Source organism: Pithys albifrons, chromosome 13, assembly GCF_047495875.1.
Source record: "Pithys albifrons albifrons isolate INPA30051 chromosome 13, PitAlb_v1, whole genome shotgun sequence".
In the NCBI taxonomy this organism is placed as follows: Eukaryota; Metazoa; Chordata; class Aves; order Passeriformes; family Thamnophilidae; genus Pithys; species Pithys albifrons.
In genome coordinates this window covers 517197-531231 of record NC_092470.1, presented here as the reverse complement: position 1 = coordinate 531231, position 14035 = coordinate 517197, and the positions used below count along the sequence as shown (strand labels likewise).

General features: G+C 42.3%; 1 protein-coding gene across 12 annotated transcripts in view; it reads left to right on the top strand.

Moving 5' to 3' along the window:
- The window catches only part of HERC1 (HECT and RLD domain containing E3 ubiquitin protein ligase family member 1), a 123025-nt gene that overhangs the window by 103060 nt on the left and 5930 nt on the right, over positions 1–14035 (top strand). For all 12 annotated transcript variants that reach the window (XM_071568799.1, XM_071568800.1, XM_071568807.1 and 9 more), the window contains 18 exons: positions 391–591; positions 1455–1585; positions 2601–2800; positions 3258–3372; positions 3912–4058; positions 4564–4665; positions 5625–5798; positions 6060–6353; positions 7046–7111; positions 7223–7348; positions 7758–7896; positions 8313–8494; positions 9099–9254; positions 9762–9884; positions 10463–10565; positions 11671–11840; positions 13139–13277; positions 13549–13718. In XM_071568799.1, coding sequence (XP_071424900.1) covers positions 391–591; positions 1455–1585; positions 2601–2800; positions 3258–3372; positions 3912–4058; positions 4564–4665; positions 5625–5798; positions 6060–6353; positions 7046–7111; positions 7223–7348; positions 7758–7896; positions 8313–8494; positions 9099–9254; positions 9762–9884; positions 10463–10565; positions 11671–11840; positions 13139–13277; positions 13549–13718 — 2738 coding nt within the window. The remainder of the gene's footprint in view (positions 1–390; positions 592–1454; positions 1586–2600; positions 2801–3257; positions 3373–3911; positions 4059–4563; positions 4666–5624; positions 5799–6059; positions 6354–7045; positions 7112–7222; positions 7349–7757; positions 7897–8312; positions 8495–9098; positions 9255–9761; positions 9885–10462; positions 10566–11670; positions 11841–13138; positions 13278–13548; positions 13719–14035) is intronic.

Sequence of the window (14035 nt, the reverse complement as noted above, 5' to 3'; positions counted from 1 at the left end):
TGTGATTTACATCTTTGAGAGGAAGACTTTCAGTCCCTGTCATCTGTAAACTTGGAGACTTCATTCAGTTGCTTTGCACCCAGACAGTGTAACTGGTGATGTTCCTGTGTTAACAGACAGTCCCCAGGAAAAGAATAAATTTACTGAATACTAAAGAATTTAGTTCCTTCCTTAACACAACCATGTAACTTGACTGATAGTTGAGATTTGTTACCTAGGTTTTGTGTCTGTGCAGATTAGTGGATGATGACTTTGTGTTCTTGTAAATTAGGCGGATTTCTCCTATGTCCAACTCTAAATAAGATCTCTTGGTATTTTCTCATGGAAAGTATTTCTGTTGTTTTCTTTATGAAGATGAAGTAGTTTTAAAAGACTTTTTGGTCTCCCCAGGAGGAAAAGGATTATTAGATCTTCAGCCTCACTGGGTGTCTGCCCTGGCCTGGCCAGAAGAAGGGCCAGCTGCAGCTTGGACAGGAGATGCTCCGGAGTTCCTGCTGATTGGTCGGATGGATGGATCTCTCGCTATTATTGAGGTGGTGGATATCTCAGCCATGCACCGCCTAGAGCTGGAGCACTGCTACAGAAAAGATGGTAAGGGACTCAGCAGCACTGGGAATTAAACCTGGGAAAACATCCCCCTCCCTTTTTGCTAAGCAGATATAGAATCTCCTTTTTTGTTACTGTTCATGGGATATGACTTCTGGTACCTTACCTGCAAGTGTCACTTAGCTGTGTTCATGGGAGGAGGAAGGTCTGTGGGATCTCCATCTGCACCCTGACTCTTCCACAGCAGAGACAAACAGTTTATAACAACCAGGTCAAATCCTGACATTCCTTGCCCTTGTGGAAAACCCATGGAGATCCCCTGCAGTGTCTGCTCAGTCTGCACATAGCATGGAGTCAGTGGCATTTCAATTCCTGAACGATTGCAATTTTTCCTTCATGGTGTCCACTCCAGGGGACATAAGTAGCACATCTTTGGCAGTATTGTGTGGTTTGTCAAATTGCTTCTTCGGGAAGTTTGCAGATTTTTTTTTTAATTTATCTCTTTTTTTCCCAGAATCTATTGAGGAAATATGGACTTGCTAAGAAAGACAAGTTGTTTTTCAGAGCTTTTCTCAGAAGCATCCCTATATCAAATACATGTATAGGATTCAGTCTACTTTTTTTTCCCCTAGAATAGTTACTTTCACCATGCCAGGAATATGAATTGAATTATTTTAATAAAAAGAAGACTGAGAAAACTGGTACAAAGTAATCTCATGTCATGACAGCAGAACTCAATTTATCTTTACCATACAAATTGAAGTAAATTTTCAGACCAGAAGTATGTTGTGACCTTGGTGGTGGGAAAGTTGTCACACTTTGTAGTTTATAGACAACTGCACTGCAGAACCTCTTGGCAGGAGTGTTGTTAATTGAGTGTGATGAATGTTTGTGTTGTGTGTTCCCAGTGTCTGTCACATGCCTTGCCTGGTTCAGTGAAGACAGACCCTTTGCTGTTGGCTATTCGGATGGGAAATTGCTCATAGGAACCAAGGAACCAATGGAGAAAGGAGGGGTCGTTCTAATTGATGCACATAAGGTAGTCTTTTAAAAACTACTGTGTAATTTGTGTAGGTAAAGATCTGTTTAAGCTATTTTCTCTATTTGAGAGCTATTTGTAAAGTCAAGTGCATATTATTTTAAGAACACATACCTACTTATGATACACATATGAAACATATTTTAAATGTAAAAAACAAAAAGAAAAAGGGAAGATAAATTTGATAGCCTGTTCTTCTTTGTTAGAGATATGTGCATGTACATACAGTGACAGGAGTGTTAAGCACACAGCTATGCATGACTGACTTTAAATGACTTGTTCTTTTAATTGATAAAAAAGTGCTCCTAATAAATACTAATTCTGCTCATGTCACATGTTTTTGTTTAGCTTCTTGTGCAAAGCAAAAGGTGTTTTTCCAAATACGCAGTTGCAAAGGTTTGGAACCTTCTTTAGGCCAGTATGTTATAATGTAAAAAGTCATTAACAGTCCACAAAATACTTGTTAGGCTAAGAGGAGAATTCCACAAATGGAGGTGCAGTAAGAGCATCTTGAATTGGCCTTCGTGTCAGCATCCTGAACTGGCCTTCGTGTCAGCAGCAGGGTAATCCCAGAAGGGAGGGTGCTGTGCTGGTAGATCTGTCCTTGCCTTCTTCATTCAATCTGTTCTTCTTTCCTGCCTCAGGTAGACTCAAAACTACATCTGGCCTATTGTTTAATATGGTTCCAACCCATGTACCAATAAGTTAATCCGTACTACTATTTCTTACAAAAAGAAGGAAAAATTGTCTGCTTCATCAAGGGAAAAAAACCAAGAAAGGTTTTCAGTGAAAAGAAAACATGTTTTTATATGCTTTCCCTTAGTTTCTTTCAGCAGACTTTTAAAAGTCTTTTGAGTTTGTTAGTTCTGAAAAGTATTATTATGATTTCATAATTGCAACTTACTATCTCTGTAATGACTTATTTGAGAACTAAAAATCACATTTACTCTGAGAGTGAAATTTTCTCTTCTTACTGTTACTTCATACCACTTTTATTTTGTTTTCAATCCCACAGGATATGGTTGTTAGCATGAAGTGGGACCCAACTGGGAAGATCCTTCTGACGTGTGCCAAGGAGGAGACTGTGAAGCTGTGGGGGTGCCTGGGGGGCTGCTGGCGGCGCCTGCACTGCCTGTCCCACCCAGCGCTGGTCAATGGCATTGCCTGGTGTGCCCTGCCGGGGAGGGGCCCCAAGGCACAGCTCCTCCTGGCCACGTAGGTTGTGTTTTATTGCTCCTCTGGTTCTCCTGCAGGGCTGTTCTACCACTCTGTAGTGTCCAGAGCAAAGAAAAGGGGTTTTATAACTAACATTCCTGCAATAAACCAGTTGCCATGAGCTTGACGAGGCTTCAGAATTCAAGTGTAAAGAGTGACAGTGCTCATGGTACTGTTTTCTCCATGTCATGAGACCTCCTTGGAATTTTTTTGCTTCATTCAAGTATTTTTTCTGAGAATATGTTGTCAGTAGAAATTGAAAAGCTGCAGGGTGTGAGGAGTAAGAAAAAAACACATCCATTGGGAACATTAATCTACTTTAGATTAATTGATGCAATATAGTTTTATAGGAAGGTGGTAAGACTACAACTGATAATATAAGTTAATACCAGACCACTGATATTTTGTCCATTAATACCTTTACTTTGTTCTTCTGATTTATCCTGCCTTGCTTTAGGGGGTGCCACAATGGTTTGGTGTGTGTCTGGACTGTCCCCCAGGACATAGTGATCATGTTGCAGTCCAGCTCAACATGCTCAGAAGGATGGTGGGAGCAAGAAACAAGTGCCAAGGTAGGGAGTGTTTAAGAATTTCTCTCTGCTCATTGTGATATTGAGGGAGGAGAAGAATGTGAATAAGTTACTTGAATCTCAGTGTTTCCTGGAGAAGACATTTGCCAAAAAAGATTACATTGCATTTGTCTATGTACAGGCATTTTCAGAACAGGAAATGGAAAACCACAGGTTTAAATTTTATTTGGCTCAAGTTTATATTTTGATCTATTTTTATCCTTTTAGAAGTCAATACATTTATACTAAAATCTAGTAAGTGTTTAAAGTTTTGTGTAGATAAAAAGAGTCAAGATTAATTTCACCTGCAGAAGTTGTAATATGGTCTTTAATGTTGATGACATTTTGTAAGGGGAGGAAAGATGATTATGTGACAAAATGTGTATAAAATATTGTCATAGTAAATGGGGCGTTTGTAAGTTATGTAATGGAACTTAGTCCTGTCTGTGGATGAACAGTGTTTGTGGCAGAGTGCATAGCTGGCATGCTATTCCATTTTCTGTGAGCAGGTCAGTGTTCTCTCACTGTGGAATTCCTTGCAGGATGGATACAGGAAGGCTGTGGAAGTGAAGTGTGTGTTTCAGCTGAGGGGACACATCACTCCTGTCAGAACAGTTGCCTTCAGTCCTGATGGCCTGGCCTTGGTGTCTGGGGGGCTTGGGGGCCTCATGAACATTTGGTCTCTACGGGTAAGATCACCTCTGATGGGACTTGATTCTTTTTCTAACATGAGTATCTTCCCCTCCCCAGACATGTGCTAGAAATGTTAGAGAAAGCATGGTATAAAATAAGGTTATAAAATTGTAAGTAAATATAAATTGAAATTGTACTTAACATTGAAGTATTTTATATTTATGGTTCTATTATTGATTAATTCTGTAGGTTTGGTCATGTTAGGCTTCACAGAATGAGCCACTGTTTATTTATGGTTGAAAACAATATTCTTTTACTCTGAAGACTTTTTCTGGAGTCAGATAATGTTGATTATTAAGCACTTCGAAATCCTTAATTATGTTAAGTCCTTAAAGTGATAAAATGCCAGGTATTCTTTTGCTTTTAGGATGAGCATTTCATAACTTTGAACGGTCACTGAGCAGCCTGCAGGGGTATCACCTCCAGGACTGTGATGCATGCCCTGGGGCAGAGCTGTGGCTCTGTGTGCACTGACTGCCCCTCTCTCCCCTCTCTCCCCAGGATGGCTCAGTGCTGCAGAGTGTTGTCATAGGCTCTGGAGCCATCCAGACTGCAGTGTGGATCCCTGAGGTGGGAGTAGCTGCCTGCTCTAACAGATCAAAGGTGACACCCTGCTTGAAGGAACATTCTTTCACATCTTTTACTAAAAATGCCGTTGGTCTGTCTTTGCTTTCTTTTCTCCTTTTTTTTTTTCTCTAGAAATACCTATCTAACTCTCTTACATTTTCAGGATATGTTGTTTTGGTTTTCAGCTTATCCTGAAAAGACTGAGCTTTTTTTGTAGTACCCTGTGTTTGCTGTAGTGGGGCAGGGTGGGTTCCTTCTGAACTCATAGGTACAAAGATGCTGCACGTGCGTTCTGTCAGCCCCTCTGTTCACTGGAAGCAGATGTAAATGAACAGTAAAATAGAAGACAGATTTATTTCCTTTATTCCTTTATGCAGCATGAAGAAATGCTTCATTTCCCCCAGCAGATAAGATACTTTGGTGATCTGAGTTAATCTAAGTTAGCCTCCATTTCAGAAGTTTTTAAGAAGCAGTAGAATTTACTTCAGTGTTTGCAGTGTCAGAAAGTGGTGGCATCTGAACAGAAGTTTTAAAACAGCTGATGGTATTTTTTTAAATAAATATGGCACAAGTTATGACTCCTGTTAGTAGAGTCTGGCTGCCTGTGGTTCTAAGTACTTTGTAATTCTTCAGCAGTCTCTTCTGAATTCAGACCAAGCATTGAAGGTCATATTACAAGGCAAATCCTAAACTAAGGTTGCATCTAAATGAAATCTTAACTTTAGGGTGCAGCATTCACTGGCATGAGCTCTGCTTCTCACCATGTTTGTGTTCTTCCTTGGAGTGGTCGTGGCAGTGTTGCCATGGGAATGTGAGGAGGTGGCAGGTGGAGGTGGCTCCCCCATAGCATTTGTGAGGAGAGACAGAAATATTTGAACTTCTGTGTTTTCTGGCCGCTGTGGAAACTAAAATGGTGGTGATAAATCAGTGAAGCTGAATAATCCTGCTTTGTGAATTTTTAATTTCTCATGTGTCCTGTGACTGCTGTTGAACAGGATGTGTTGGTGGTGAACTGCACCTCAGAGTGGATATCTGCCAACCACGTCCTGGCCACGTGTAGGACGGCACTGAAGCAGCAGGGAGTGCTGGGGCTGAACATGGCTCCCTGCATGAGAGCCTTCCTGGAGAGGCTGCCCATCATGCTGCAGGAGCAGTACGCTTATGAAAAGGTGAGAAGAGCCAGTGCCAACGCTTAACGTCCATGTCTGGCATAACTGATTTCAGTCTTGCACCTCAGAGAACTCACAAGACTTTCCTCCATCCTGTCTGCAAATACCTCCCAGTATTCTCACCTAATCTGAAAATATTTTAAATATTAGAAAAACTGATGAAGCAGGGGGGGAAGTATCCCCTCCAGGACTAGCTTTGAAGGACTGCTATTTGTGACCTGCCTAACCTGTGTTTGGTCCCTGTCTCGCCCTGCCCTGCAGCCCCACGTGGTGTGTGGAGACCAGCTGGTGCACAGCCCCTACATGCAGTGCCTGGCCTCACTGGCCGTGGGCCTGCACCTGGACCAGCTGCTGTGCAGCCCCCCAGTGCCCCCTCACCAGCAGAGCTGCCTGCCCGACCCCTCAGCCTGGAACCCCAGCGAGTGGGCCTGGCTCGAGTGCTTCTCCACCACCGTAAAGGCTGCAGAAGCCCTGGCCAAGGGAGCACAGTTCCCAGAGTCCTTCACTGTTCCCGACCTGGAGCCAGTGCCAGAGGATGAGCTGACTCTGCTGATGGTAAAATTCGGTGTATTTGTCTCAACAGCAAAGCATGTGCTTATTGAGCACGTGGTGCAATGCACATCTCTGTGCTATAAAGATTTATATGTATTACTATAAGCACTGGTGGTAACTGTAAGTTTATTTTTAATTAACTGGTTAGAATATAGTTAAGATTGCTCTCTGTGTGTGTAATGAGTACAAGTCAGTAGCATATTAAAAAAAACAAATTAAGCCCATCCAAAACTATGACAGGAGTTTCCATAAGTGATAGGAGCAAGAAACGTAGAGCTTTGCAATGCCATTTAGGAGTAACTTTGGCATATTGCTACATGAAATTTTTTTGCCAGTGTCAGTTTTCTGTGTGACTTCTTAATTATCTGTAAACCAAAATGGTAATTTTTAGTTAAAGATTTTTTATCAGCAGGATTATAACTTTGTAAGCCAGTGTTTGCAATTGAAACTTACGAAAGCCCTAAATCAGTAAGTAGGAAAAGATGACTTCATAGTGGATTTTGTTCAATTTTTAGTTTTTTGTTTGCACTGCAAGTCACACATAAGTGTCACTGGTAGTCTGTACACATCCATTCTTACTGCTCTATTGCTTAGAATAATTTGAATGTTCTTAGGAAGGAAAATATGTATTACAAACAGAAGAATAACATGCATCTCTTGAGCTGCACGTGGTAACTGTGGCTTTTGCTGTGCAGGATAACAGCAAATGGATCAATGGCATGGATGAGCAGATCATGTCCTGGGCGACATCAAGGCCAGAGGTCAGTGATATTGGTGGGTTGGGGTGTGTTGGAAGATTTGTTGTTGTTTTGAAATGTTGTAACCTGCTGAAAGTACTCTTGTCCTGAAGCCTTCTGTCATCTCCTGCCCAGGACTGGCACTTGGGAGGCAAGTGTGACGTGTACCTGTGGGGAGCAGGCAGGCATGGGCAGCTGGCAGAGGCGGGCAGGAACGTCATGATCCCTGTGGCAGCACCTTCCTTCTCGCAGGCTCAGCAGGTGATCACCTAAAACCAGTCATGATCTAGGCATGGTTTGCACTCCAATATTTGTACAGCTGGTCAAAATCTCTCTCTAAATGTCTTCTCGAGTTGTTGCTTGAATTTACTGTTAAGTACTCCTAAAACATGGGTTTTCACTAAAAATGAAATCTTGAGTTGACAGATTCAAACCAAGAGGCTTCTGAAATCTGGCAACACAGAATTATTTTACATGAGCATGATTTGAGAACACAACTGTAACACAATGCATATGGCAGTTTTGCTTTCTGAAATATTATTACATTGATATAATATTGTCTTAATTACAAAGAAAGCAAATGAAAAGGAGATGGTGTGTTGTAATGCAGGTATTACAGCTTTGCTGCATTTAACCTGTTTTAAAATTCCTTCCTGTCCTTCTGCACCAGGTGGTTTGTGGTCAGAATTGTACCTTTGTCATTCAAGCTAATGGTACAGTTTTGGCTTGTGGCGAAGGGAGTTATGGGCGACTGGGACAAGGAAATTCTGATGATCTCCATGTCTTGACAGTCATTTCAGCTCTGCAAGGTAACACTGTAGGGTTTGAAAGCATTTTGGTACTTAGTGTGATTATTTGTGTTGATGCTCTTTTTGAAGATTGTAGTCTTTAATTAAAAAACAATGAACAAATATACTAGATATTAATTTTTCTGTAATACTTAAATAGTAATATGTTTAAATTTCAGAAGGCTTCAGGGGAAAGTGTTTGCTCAAGTTAGGAACATTTCATTTCAAACCTCATGGCAGGACAGAAGCCTAAGTTTTACATGAGAAAATGGAAGTTTTGTTCAAAATAAAAGTAAATTAATTGCTATAAGAAAAAAACTGTTATTGTGGCTCATTCCCTTCCCCTGACTTAATTGGCTGCCATTAGACACACTTGTGTGTTAAGAGTTTATTACAAGGGTTATTCTGATCTTTGGTTTCTCATTTTTCCTTACCAGGCTTTGTTGTAACACAGCTGGTGACCTCCTGTGGATCTGATGGACATTCCATGGCTCTCACAGAAAGTGGGGAAGTCTTCAGCTGGGGGGATGGAGACTATGGCAAACTGGGCCACGGCAATAGTGACCGGCAGCGCCGGCCACGGCAGATCGAGGCGCTGCAAGGGGAAGAAGTGGTGCAGGTTTCAAAACACCTTATCTGTCCTTCCAGCTGCAGGCCTGGGAACCCAGTGCTGTGTCCACTCAGTGAAGACAGTCAGCTTCTTCCTTCTCTGGCCTTTATGAACCAAGTTGAAGGATATTAATACCACAGAGCTTGTTGTTGATGTGGGATATTCATTGACAGTTGGTAGTGGAGAAGGCAAAAATTAGGAAGAGCATGGAGGAGATGAGTGATCTAAAGATTGCCAAAGTACAGATAGGATTTAGAAGCTTCTCTTCATCCTTGGCAGGTGACTTGCACCTACAAAACTAGTCACCAGAACCTCCTCCTAAGTACTAACAATGCACAAAACCATATTTGGGTTTGACTGGTTTCTTTATAAAGTATAAGATAGTCACCCAGCAAATTGTTCCTGCAAATGTCCTCTGGTCCTCCTCCATAACATTACCATTGCAAGGAAGAGATGGGTTGCTAGAGAAATCATTAATACTGAAATGTCTGGTTTAGCTCTTTATGAAGGGAACAGTTTAGGGAAAGAAAAGCTGTTACATATATACATGTACAATATAATCTTCCTTCCAAATTTAAAATGTTTGTAAAAATGATAATTATTTTGCCTCCAGATGTCATGTGGCTTCAAACACTCAGCTGTGGTGACAGCAGATGGCAAACTCTTTACCTTTGGAAATGGTGATTATGGTCGCTTAGGACTTGGAAACACTTCCAATAAGAAACTTCCTGAGCGAGTGACGGCGCTGGAAGGGTACCAGATTGGCCAGGCATGGTTTATCTAAGATTAGATGGATCTCTGTGGAAAGCTGATGGTTTTAACATATTTTAGTGTTCAGCTGGGTTTTTTTTTACCTTGGCTTTTATTTTGGTTATGATGACAGAGTCTGACTATGCGTAATTTTTTTAATAATTACTTTCCTGACTCTCTCGATCCTCTTTTTGCAACACTGCCTATGTTTTTTAGCTTTTAACATCTCAAGATTTGGTTAATTTGAAGAAGGAATTGATGAGGTTTTTTATATTTTTAAACAGGGAACGTTGTGTAGCATAATACTATCCTTTGGTTCTCTGAGCTGAGAGAGACAAATAGAAAAAATTACTGCTGTGTCTTAAGTGTCTTTAAAACACTCTAATAAGCAAGAGAATTTTTAATGCTTTTACAAAGACACTTAATTTTTAAATCACTGTTTTTCTTCTTAAAGGTAATTGGAGTGTTTGAGTTGGTAGTAAGGTGGTAGCAAACCTGGTGGTATTAACATGTTTCTCTTCCCCAGGTGGCCTGTGGCCTCAATCACACTGTAGCTGTGTCAACAGATGGCTCAATGGTTTGGGCTTTTGGAGATGGAGATTATGGCAAGCTTGGTTTGGGAAATTCCACTGCCAAGTCCTCACCACAGGTTAGAATTCAGGGGGAAAGGATTCTTTGCATAAATTTTCAGTGCCGTTAAACACGTTGCACAGTGTTCAGAGGGTAATTTCCAGAAGGTGAATTATTAATTCCATGCTGTTGGAATACAGTGTGGCACAAATAATTCTGGTGACACATGATGCTGAGCCTGGTACTCTAAAGAATTTCACACAAATCACAGTGACCTTATCTCAGCAGAAATACAAATAGTGAAAAGCTGAGGCTTCTCTTAGAGAAGAGAGATTTCTTGTTTTGGAAATGGAGGGGACGGTTGTTTAAACGCTCATCTACTTCCTCCAGTGTCACTCCCCTCATTCCCAGTAAAAAAAGAAGTATTTTGAATCATTGTACATAAAGCGTTGATTCCATTCAAGAAAAGCTGTGTTTCTGTTTCCTGTATTAATTTCCAAGTGATATTTAGTGTACTCCAACAATGTATGCAGCGCACAGGGGGAATTTAAAAAATTCCTTCTTTGGAACCAGAAGTTTCAGATGAAATTAATATTTACTTTCTCTTTGTATCCTTGTAATTTAATAGTTTGTTTTCCTTTCACTTTACCCCCTTAGAAAGTGGATATTCTCTGTGGAATTGGAATCAAAAAAGTTGCCTGTGGAACCCAGTTCTCTGTTGCACTGACAAAAGATGGCCATGTATATACTTTTGGACAAGGTAAGTCAATCAGCCCCTTGAACCTTCCTATCTACAGCCAAAGTTAAAGGAAGGGAAAAACCTGTTGATGCAGATGATGTCACAGTCTGGTCAAGAGTGGTGGTCTCCTCCTGTCCAGGTTCTGCTCCTTCTCTGGATCCAACCAGTGGTGTCCCCAGTCCCCAAACCCCAAGATTATACACCCTCAGATGCAGGTGGGAGCACCCAGTCCCTTCCCCAGGGCAGGGAGTTCCACACTGGGTGATCTGACTCTGGGAGTCAGGGGGGATTTTGGAATCATTGCTGATCCATGAGCAGACATGAGCCCTCAGGTGGGTGTGGAGGTGCCAGTGACTCCCCAGAGGGGAGTTCTCCCAGTTCCTCTCTCACAGGCTTCTTTCACCCCCAGCTCATGCCTGAGGGGTCAGGCATGGGAAATGGCATAGAGGGTTTAGAATCCACAGCTTTGGTCACACCTACACAGAGGTCTCTTGTGGGGGGTGACAGTGAGTGCATCCCTTAAGGAAAGCAGGTTACAGTTCTCCCTTAAAGAGAACAGAGCTACCTGGAGTATGTGTGGTGGCTTGTAGCCAATGAGAGGCTGTGGTGTATGTAAGGTGAATTGGTTAACCAATTATGTAGTGGCATGTTGGATATGAGAGAGCATAAAAGGTGTGGATGTTACTGTGTGAGGATTAGATGATGTAATAGGAACTTCTAGGAAGTACTTCTACTGCTACTACTATGAGCTGTGAGGAGCTGTCTGTTACCTATCTTGAATAAACTCTCTAAGTTGCAAGCCTTCTGATCAAGCCTTCTGATGTCTGCTGTGCCTGAGCTCTTCTGACCGTCAATCCACGCTGCCCCCCTGCTTGGGACTAAGGGGCATACCCCAATACATGGTGACCCCTATAGTCTCTGTTGCTGAACCAGGACACCGTTCCAGGCTGCAAAGGCAGCTTTAGCAGAATGTGGACCCCTGTGTTGCAGGAAACATCCCCTCCACATCTCCCTGGTTGCACTGGTGTCCCAGTTGCAGGGCTATGTGGAGCTGTGTCCATGCCTGCAGTGCAGTGCTCCTTGCAGTGCCCCTGGAACCCCCTGATGCCTCCCTGTTATGTTGCAGATCGGCTGATCGGGCTGCCTGAAGGCCGTGCGCGCAACCACAACCGGCCGCAGCAGGTGCCAGTGCTGGCCGGGGTGTTCATCGAGGACATCGCTGTGGGTGCTGAGCACACACTGGCCCTGGCCTCCACCGGGGACGTGTATGCCTGGGGCAGCAACTCCGAGGGGCAGGTACTGCTGCTGCCCTGCCTCGCCCTTGGCAGGCTGGGCTGGCGCTGCAGGTGCACTTGGGGCATCATTGCAGGGATGTTTGGGCAGTTTCTGTTGTTTTCGTATTGTTGCCCTGTGGTCTATGTGGTAGCAGTTTGGGAAGGGTTCTAGACAAATTACCCTAATCCAAGCTTTTTTAAAAATTAGATTTTTACCTAATTCTTGAGCTATAACTGATTTTTTCAACGTAATAAAATCTATGGTTGGTGTCAGTGAGATTTGTGAACTCTTCAGTGGTTTTTCACAGTGAAAATGTAAACTAGCCTTTTTAAAAGAGTGATTTTTTTTTAAAGTCAGAAAAAGATTAAGTGATGAATTCTCCTTCCCCATGTGTATAACTCAAAACCTCAAATTTTTGAAAGGACTTCAGCTTTTTGACATTTCTGCATGCTACAAATATCAGAAAGAGCCTCTTCATGTATTAGCTGATGATGTTTCAGGAAGTTTGGGCAAATTTCATCCTCTGGTGTTTTAGGATTGAGTTTTTGAGAAGGCTTGCTGAGCAAGTTTTTTAGAATACTTTCTGAGGAACCTCTTTGGGGTGGGTTTTTTTAATTGCTTTTGGTTTGTTTGGGGTGATTTTTTATATGGTACTTGGTGTTTCTGGAAGAGAAGAAATTGTTAGGGTAAAAAATGAAATTGTTAGGGTAAAAAATGTAGAGAAATTGATTCTGAAAAATGTATCATGATTTTCCTTGTGGTTCAAAATACTGGTTTTATACCTAGTAGTAAAAAAAATACACTCTTGCCATATGAAAGTTTTCAGCTCTAGAACATGAAATTAGAATATGGTATGAGACTCAGTAAAAAGTCAGAACAGATTCTTTACACTTTCTCATTACACATTGTATTTTTATAAACTATTGTAGGAATTTATGTGCTACAACAAAAAATGGCATTTAAGTGGCACAGAGGAGGTGTAGGAGCTTGGTTGTCTCTGTGTGAGACTGTGCAATGTGGATGACTTAATAGCACAGGGTAGTTCCTCAGGATGGAAAAGATCTTGCAGGAAGTGTCCAGCTGTTTTCAGCTCTCTCTTGACACCTGATCTGCTCCTCTCATTGGGTACAGATGCAACATTTTATCAAAAATAAAATACAAAAATACGTATCTGTGGTAAATATTTTTAATCCCAGTATATACTGCAGATAAACATAATTTTTTAACATTTGCTCTGAAATTTTGCTTAGAAAGTTTTTGTAGTGTCATCACAGCTGTTGACTGTTCTCTGTCCCTTTTCCTTGTGCTCCCAATCCCAGCTGGGGCTGGGCCACACCAACCACGTGAGGGAGCCCACCCTGGTCACGGTGCTGCAGGGCAAGAACGTGCGGCAGATCTCAGCCGGGCGCTGCCACAGCGCCGCCTGGACGGCGCCCCCGGTGCCACCCCGGGCTCCAGGTGAGGACCTGTGGGGCCATTTCCATCCTGGTGCTCCTGGCCTACGAGTGCAACAAGGATTGCTGAACATTTGGGGCAAAATTTTTGAGTTGTTTTATGTCCATGCACGGTTTCAAATTCTCATTGTCAATTTGGCTGCTGCCGTGCTGTAACCCCAGCAGGCAATTCAACTACTGTGGGGGAATCACCTCCATCCCAGCCCAAAGTAGAGCAGCACCCCTTTCTCAGATCTCCCTTTCTCAGATCCTGCTTTGTTTCTCTCCTGGGGCAGGTGTGTCAGTGCCTCTGCAGCTCGGCTTGCCTGATGCCATCCCACCGCAGTACGGGGCACTGAAGGAAGTGAGCATTCACACAGTGAGAGCAAGGCTGAGGCTGCTCTACCATTTCTCTGACCTCATGTACTCTTCATGGAGATTACTTAACCTCAGTCCCAATAACCAGGTAAAATTCCACAGGAGAAAACCAGCTTGGCTGTGGTGTGTTTTACCATGTTGCTAGAGAGTTTCTGGATAGGTCAAGATGGATCTTAGTAATAGGATCTGTTGCTTTTTTTGTAAAAAATAGAAAAAAAAATATAATTCTGGATTAAACCAGACTTTATGAAGGTATTGTTCTCTATTTTTACTTACACTAGCATTGACTTGTCAGTGTTTCACTTTCCAAGCTTATTGTCCTCAAAACAAAAACCAAAAGGTGCTAACCTGTTTCCTGAAACACTGGAGTGCCAGTGATTGCTCTGAAGGGTGTAAGAATCACAG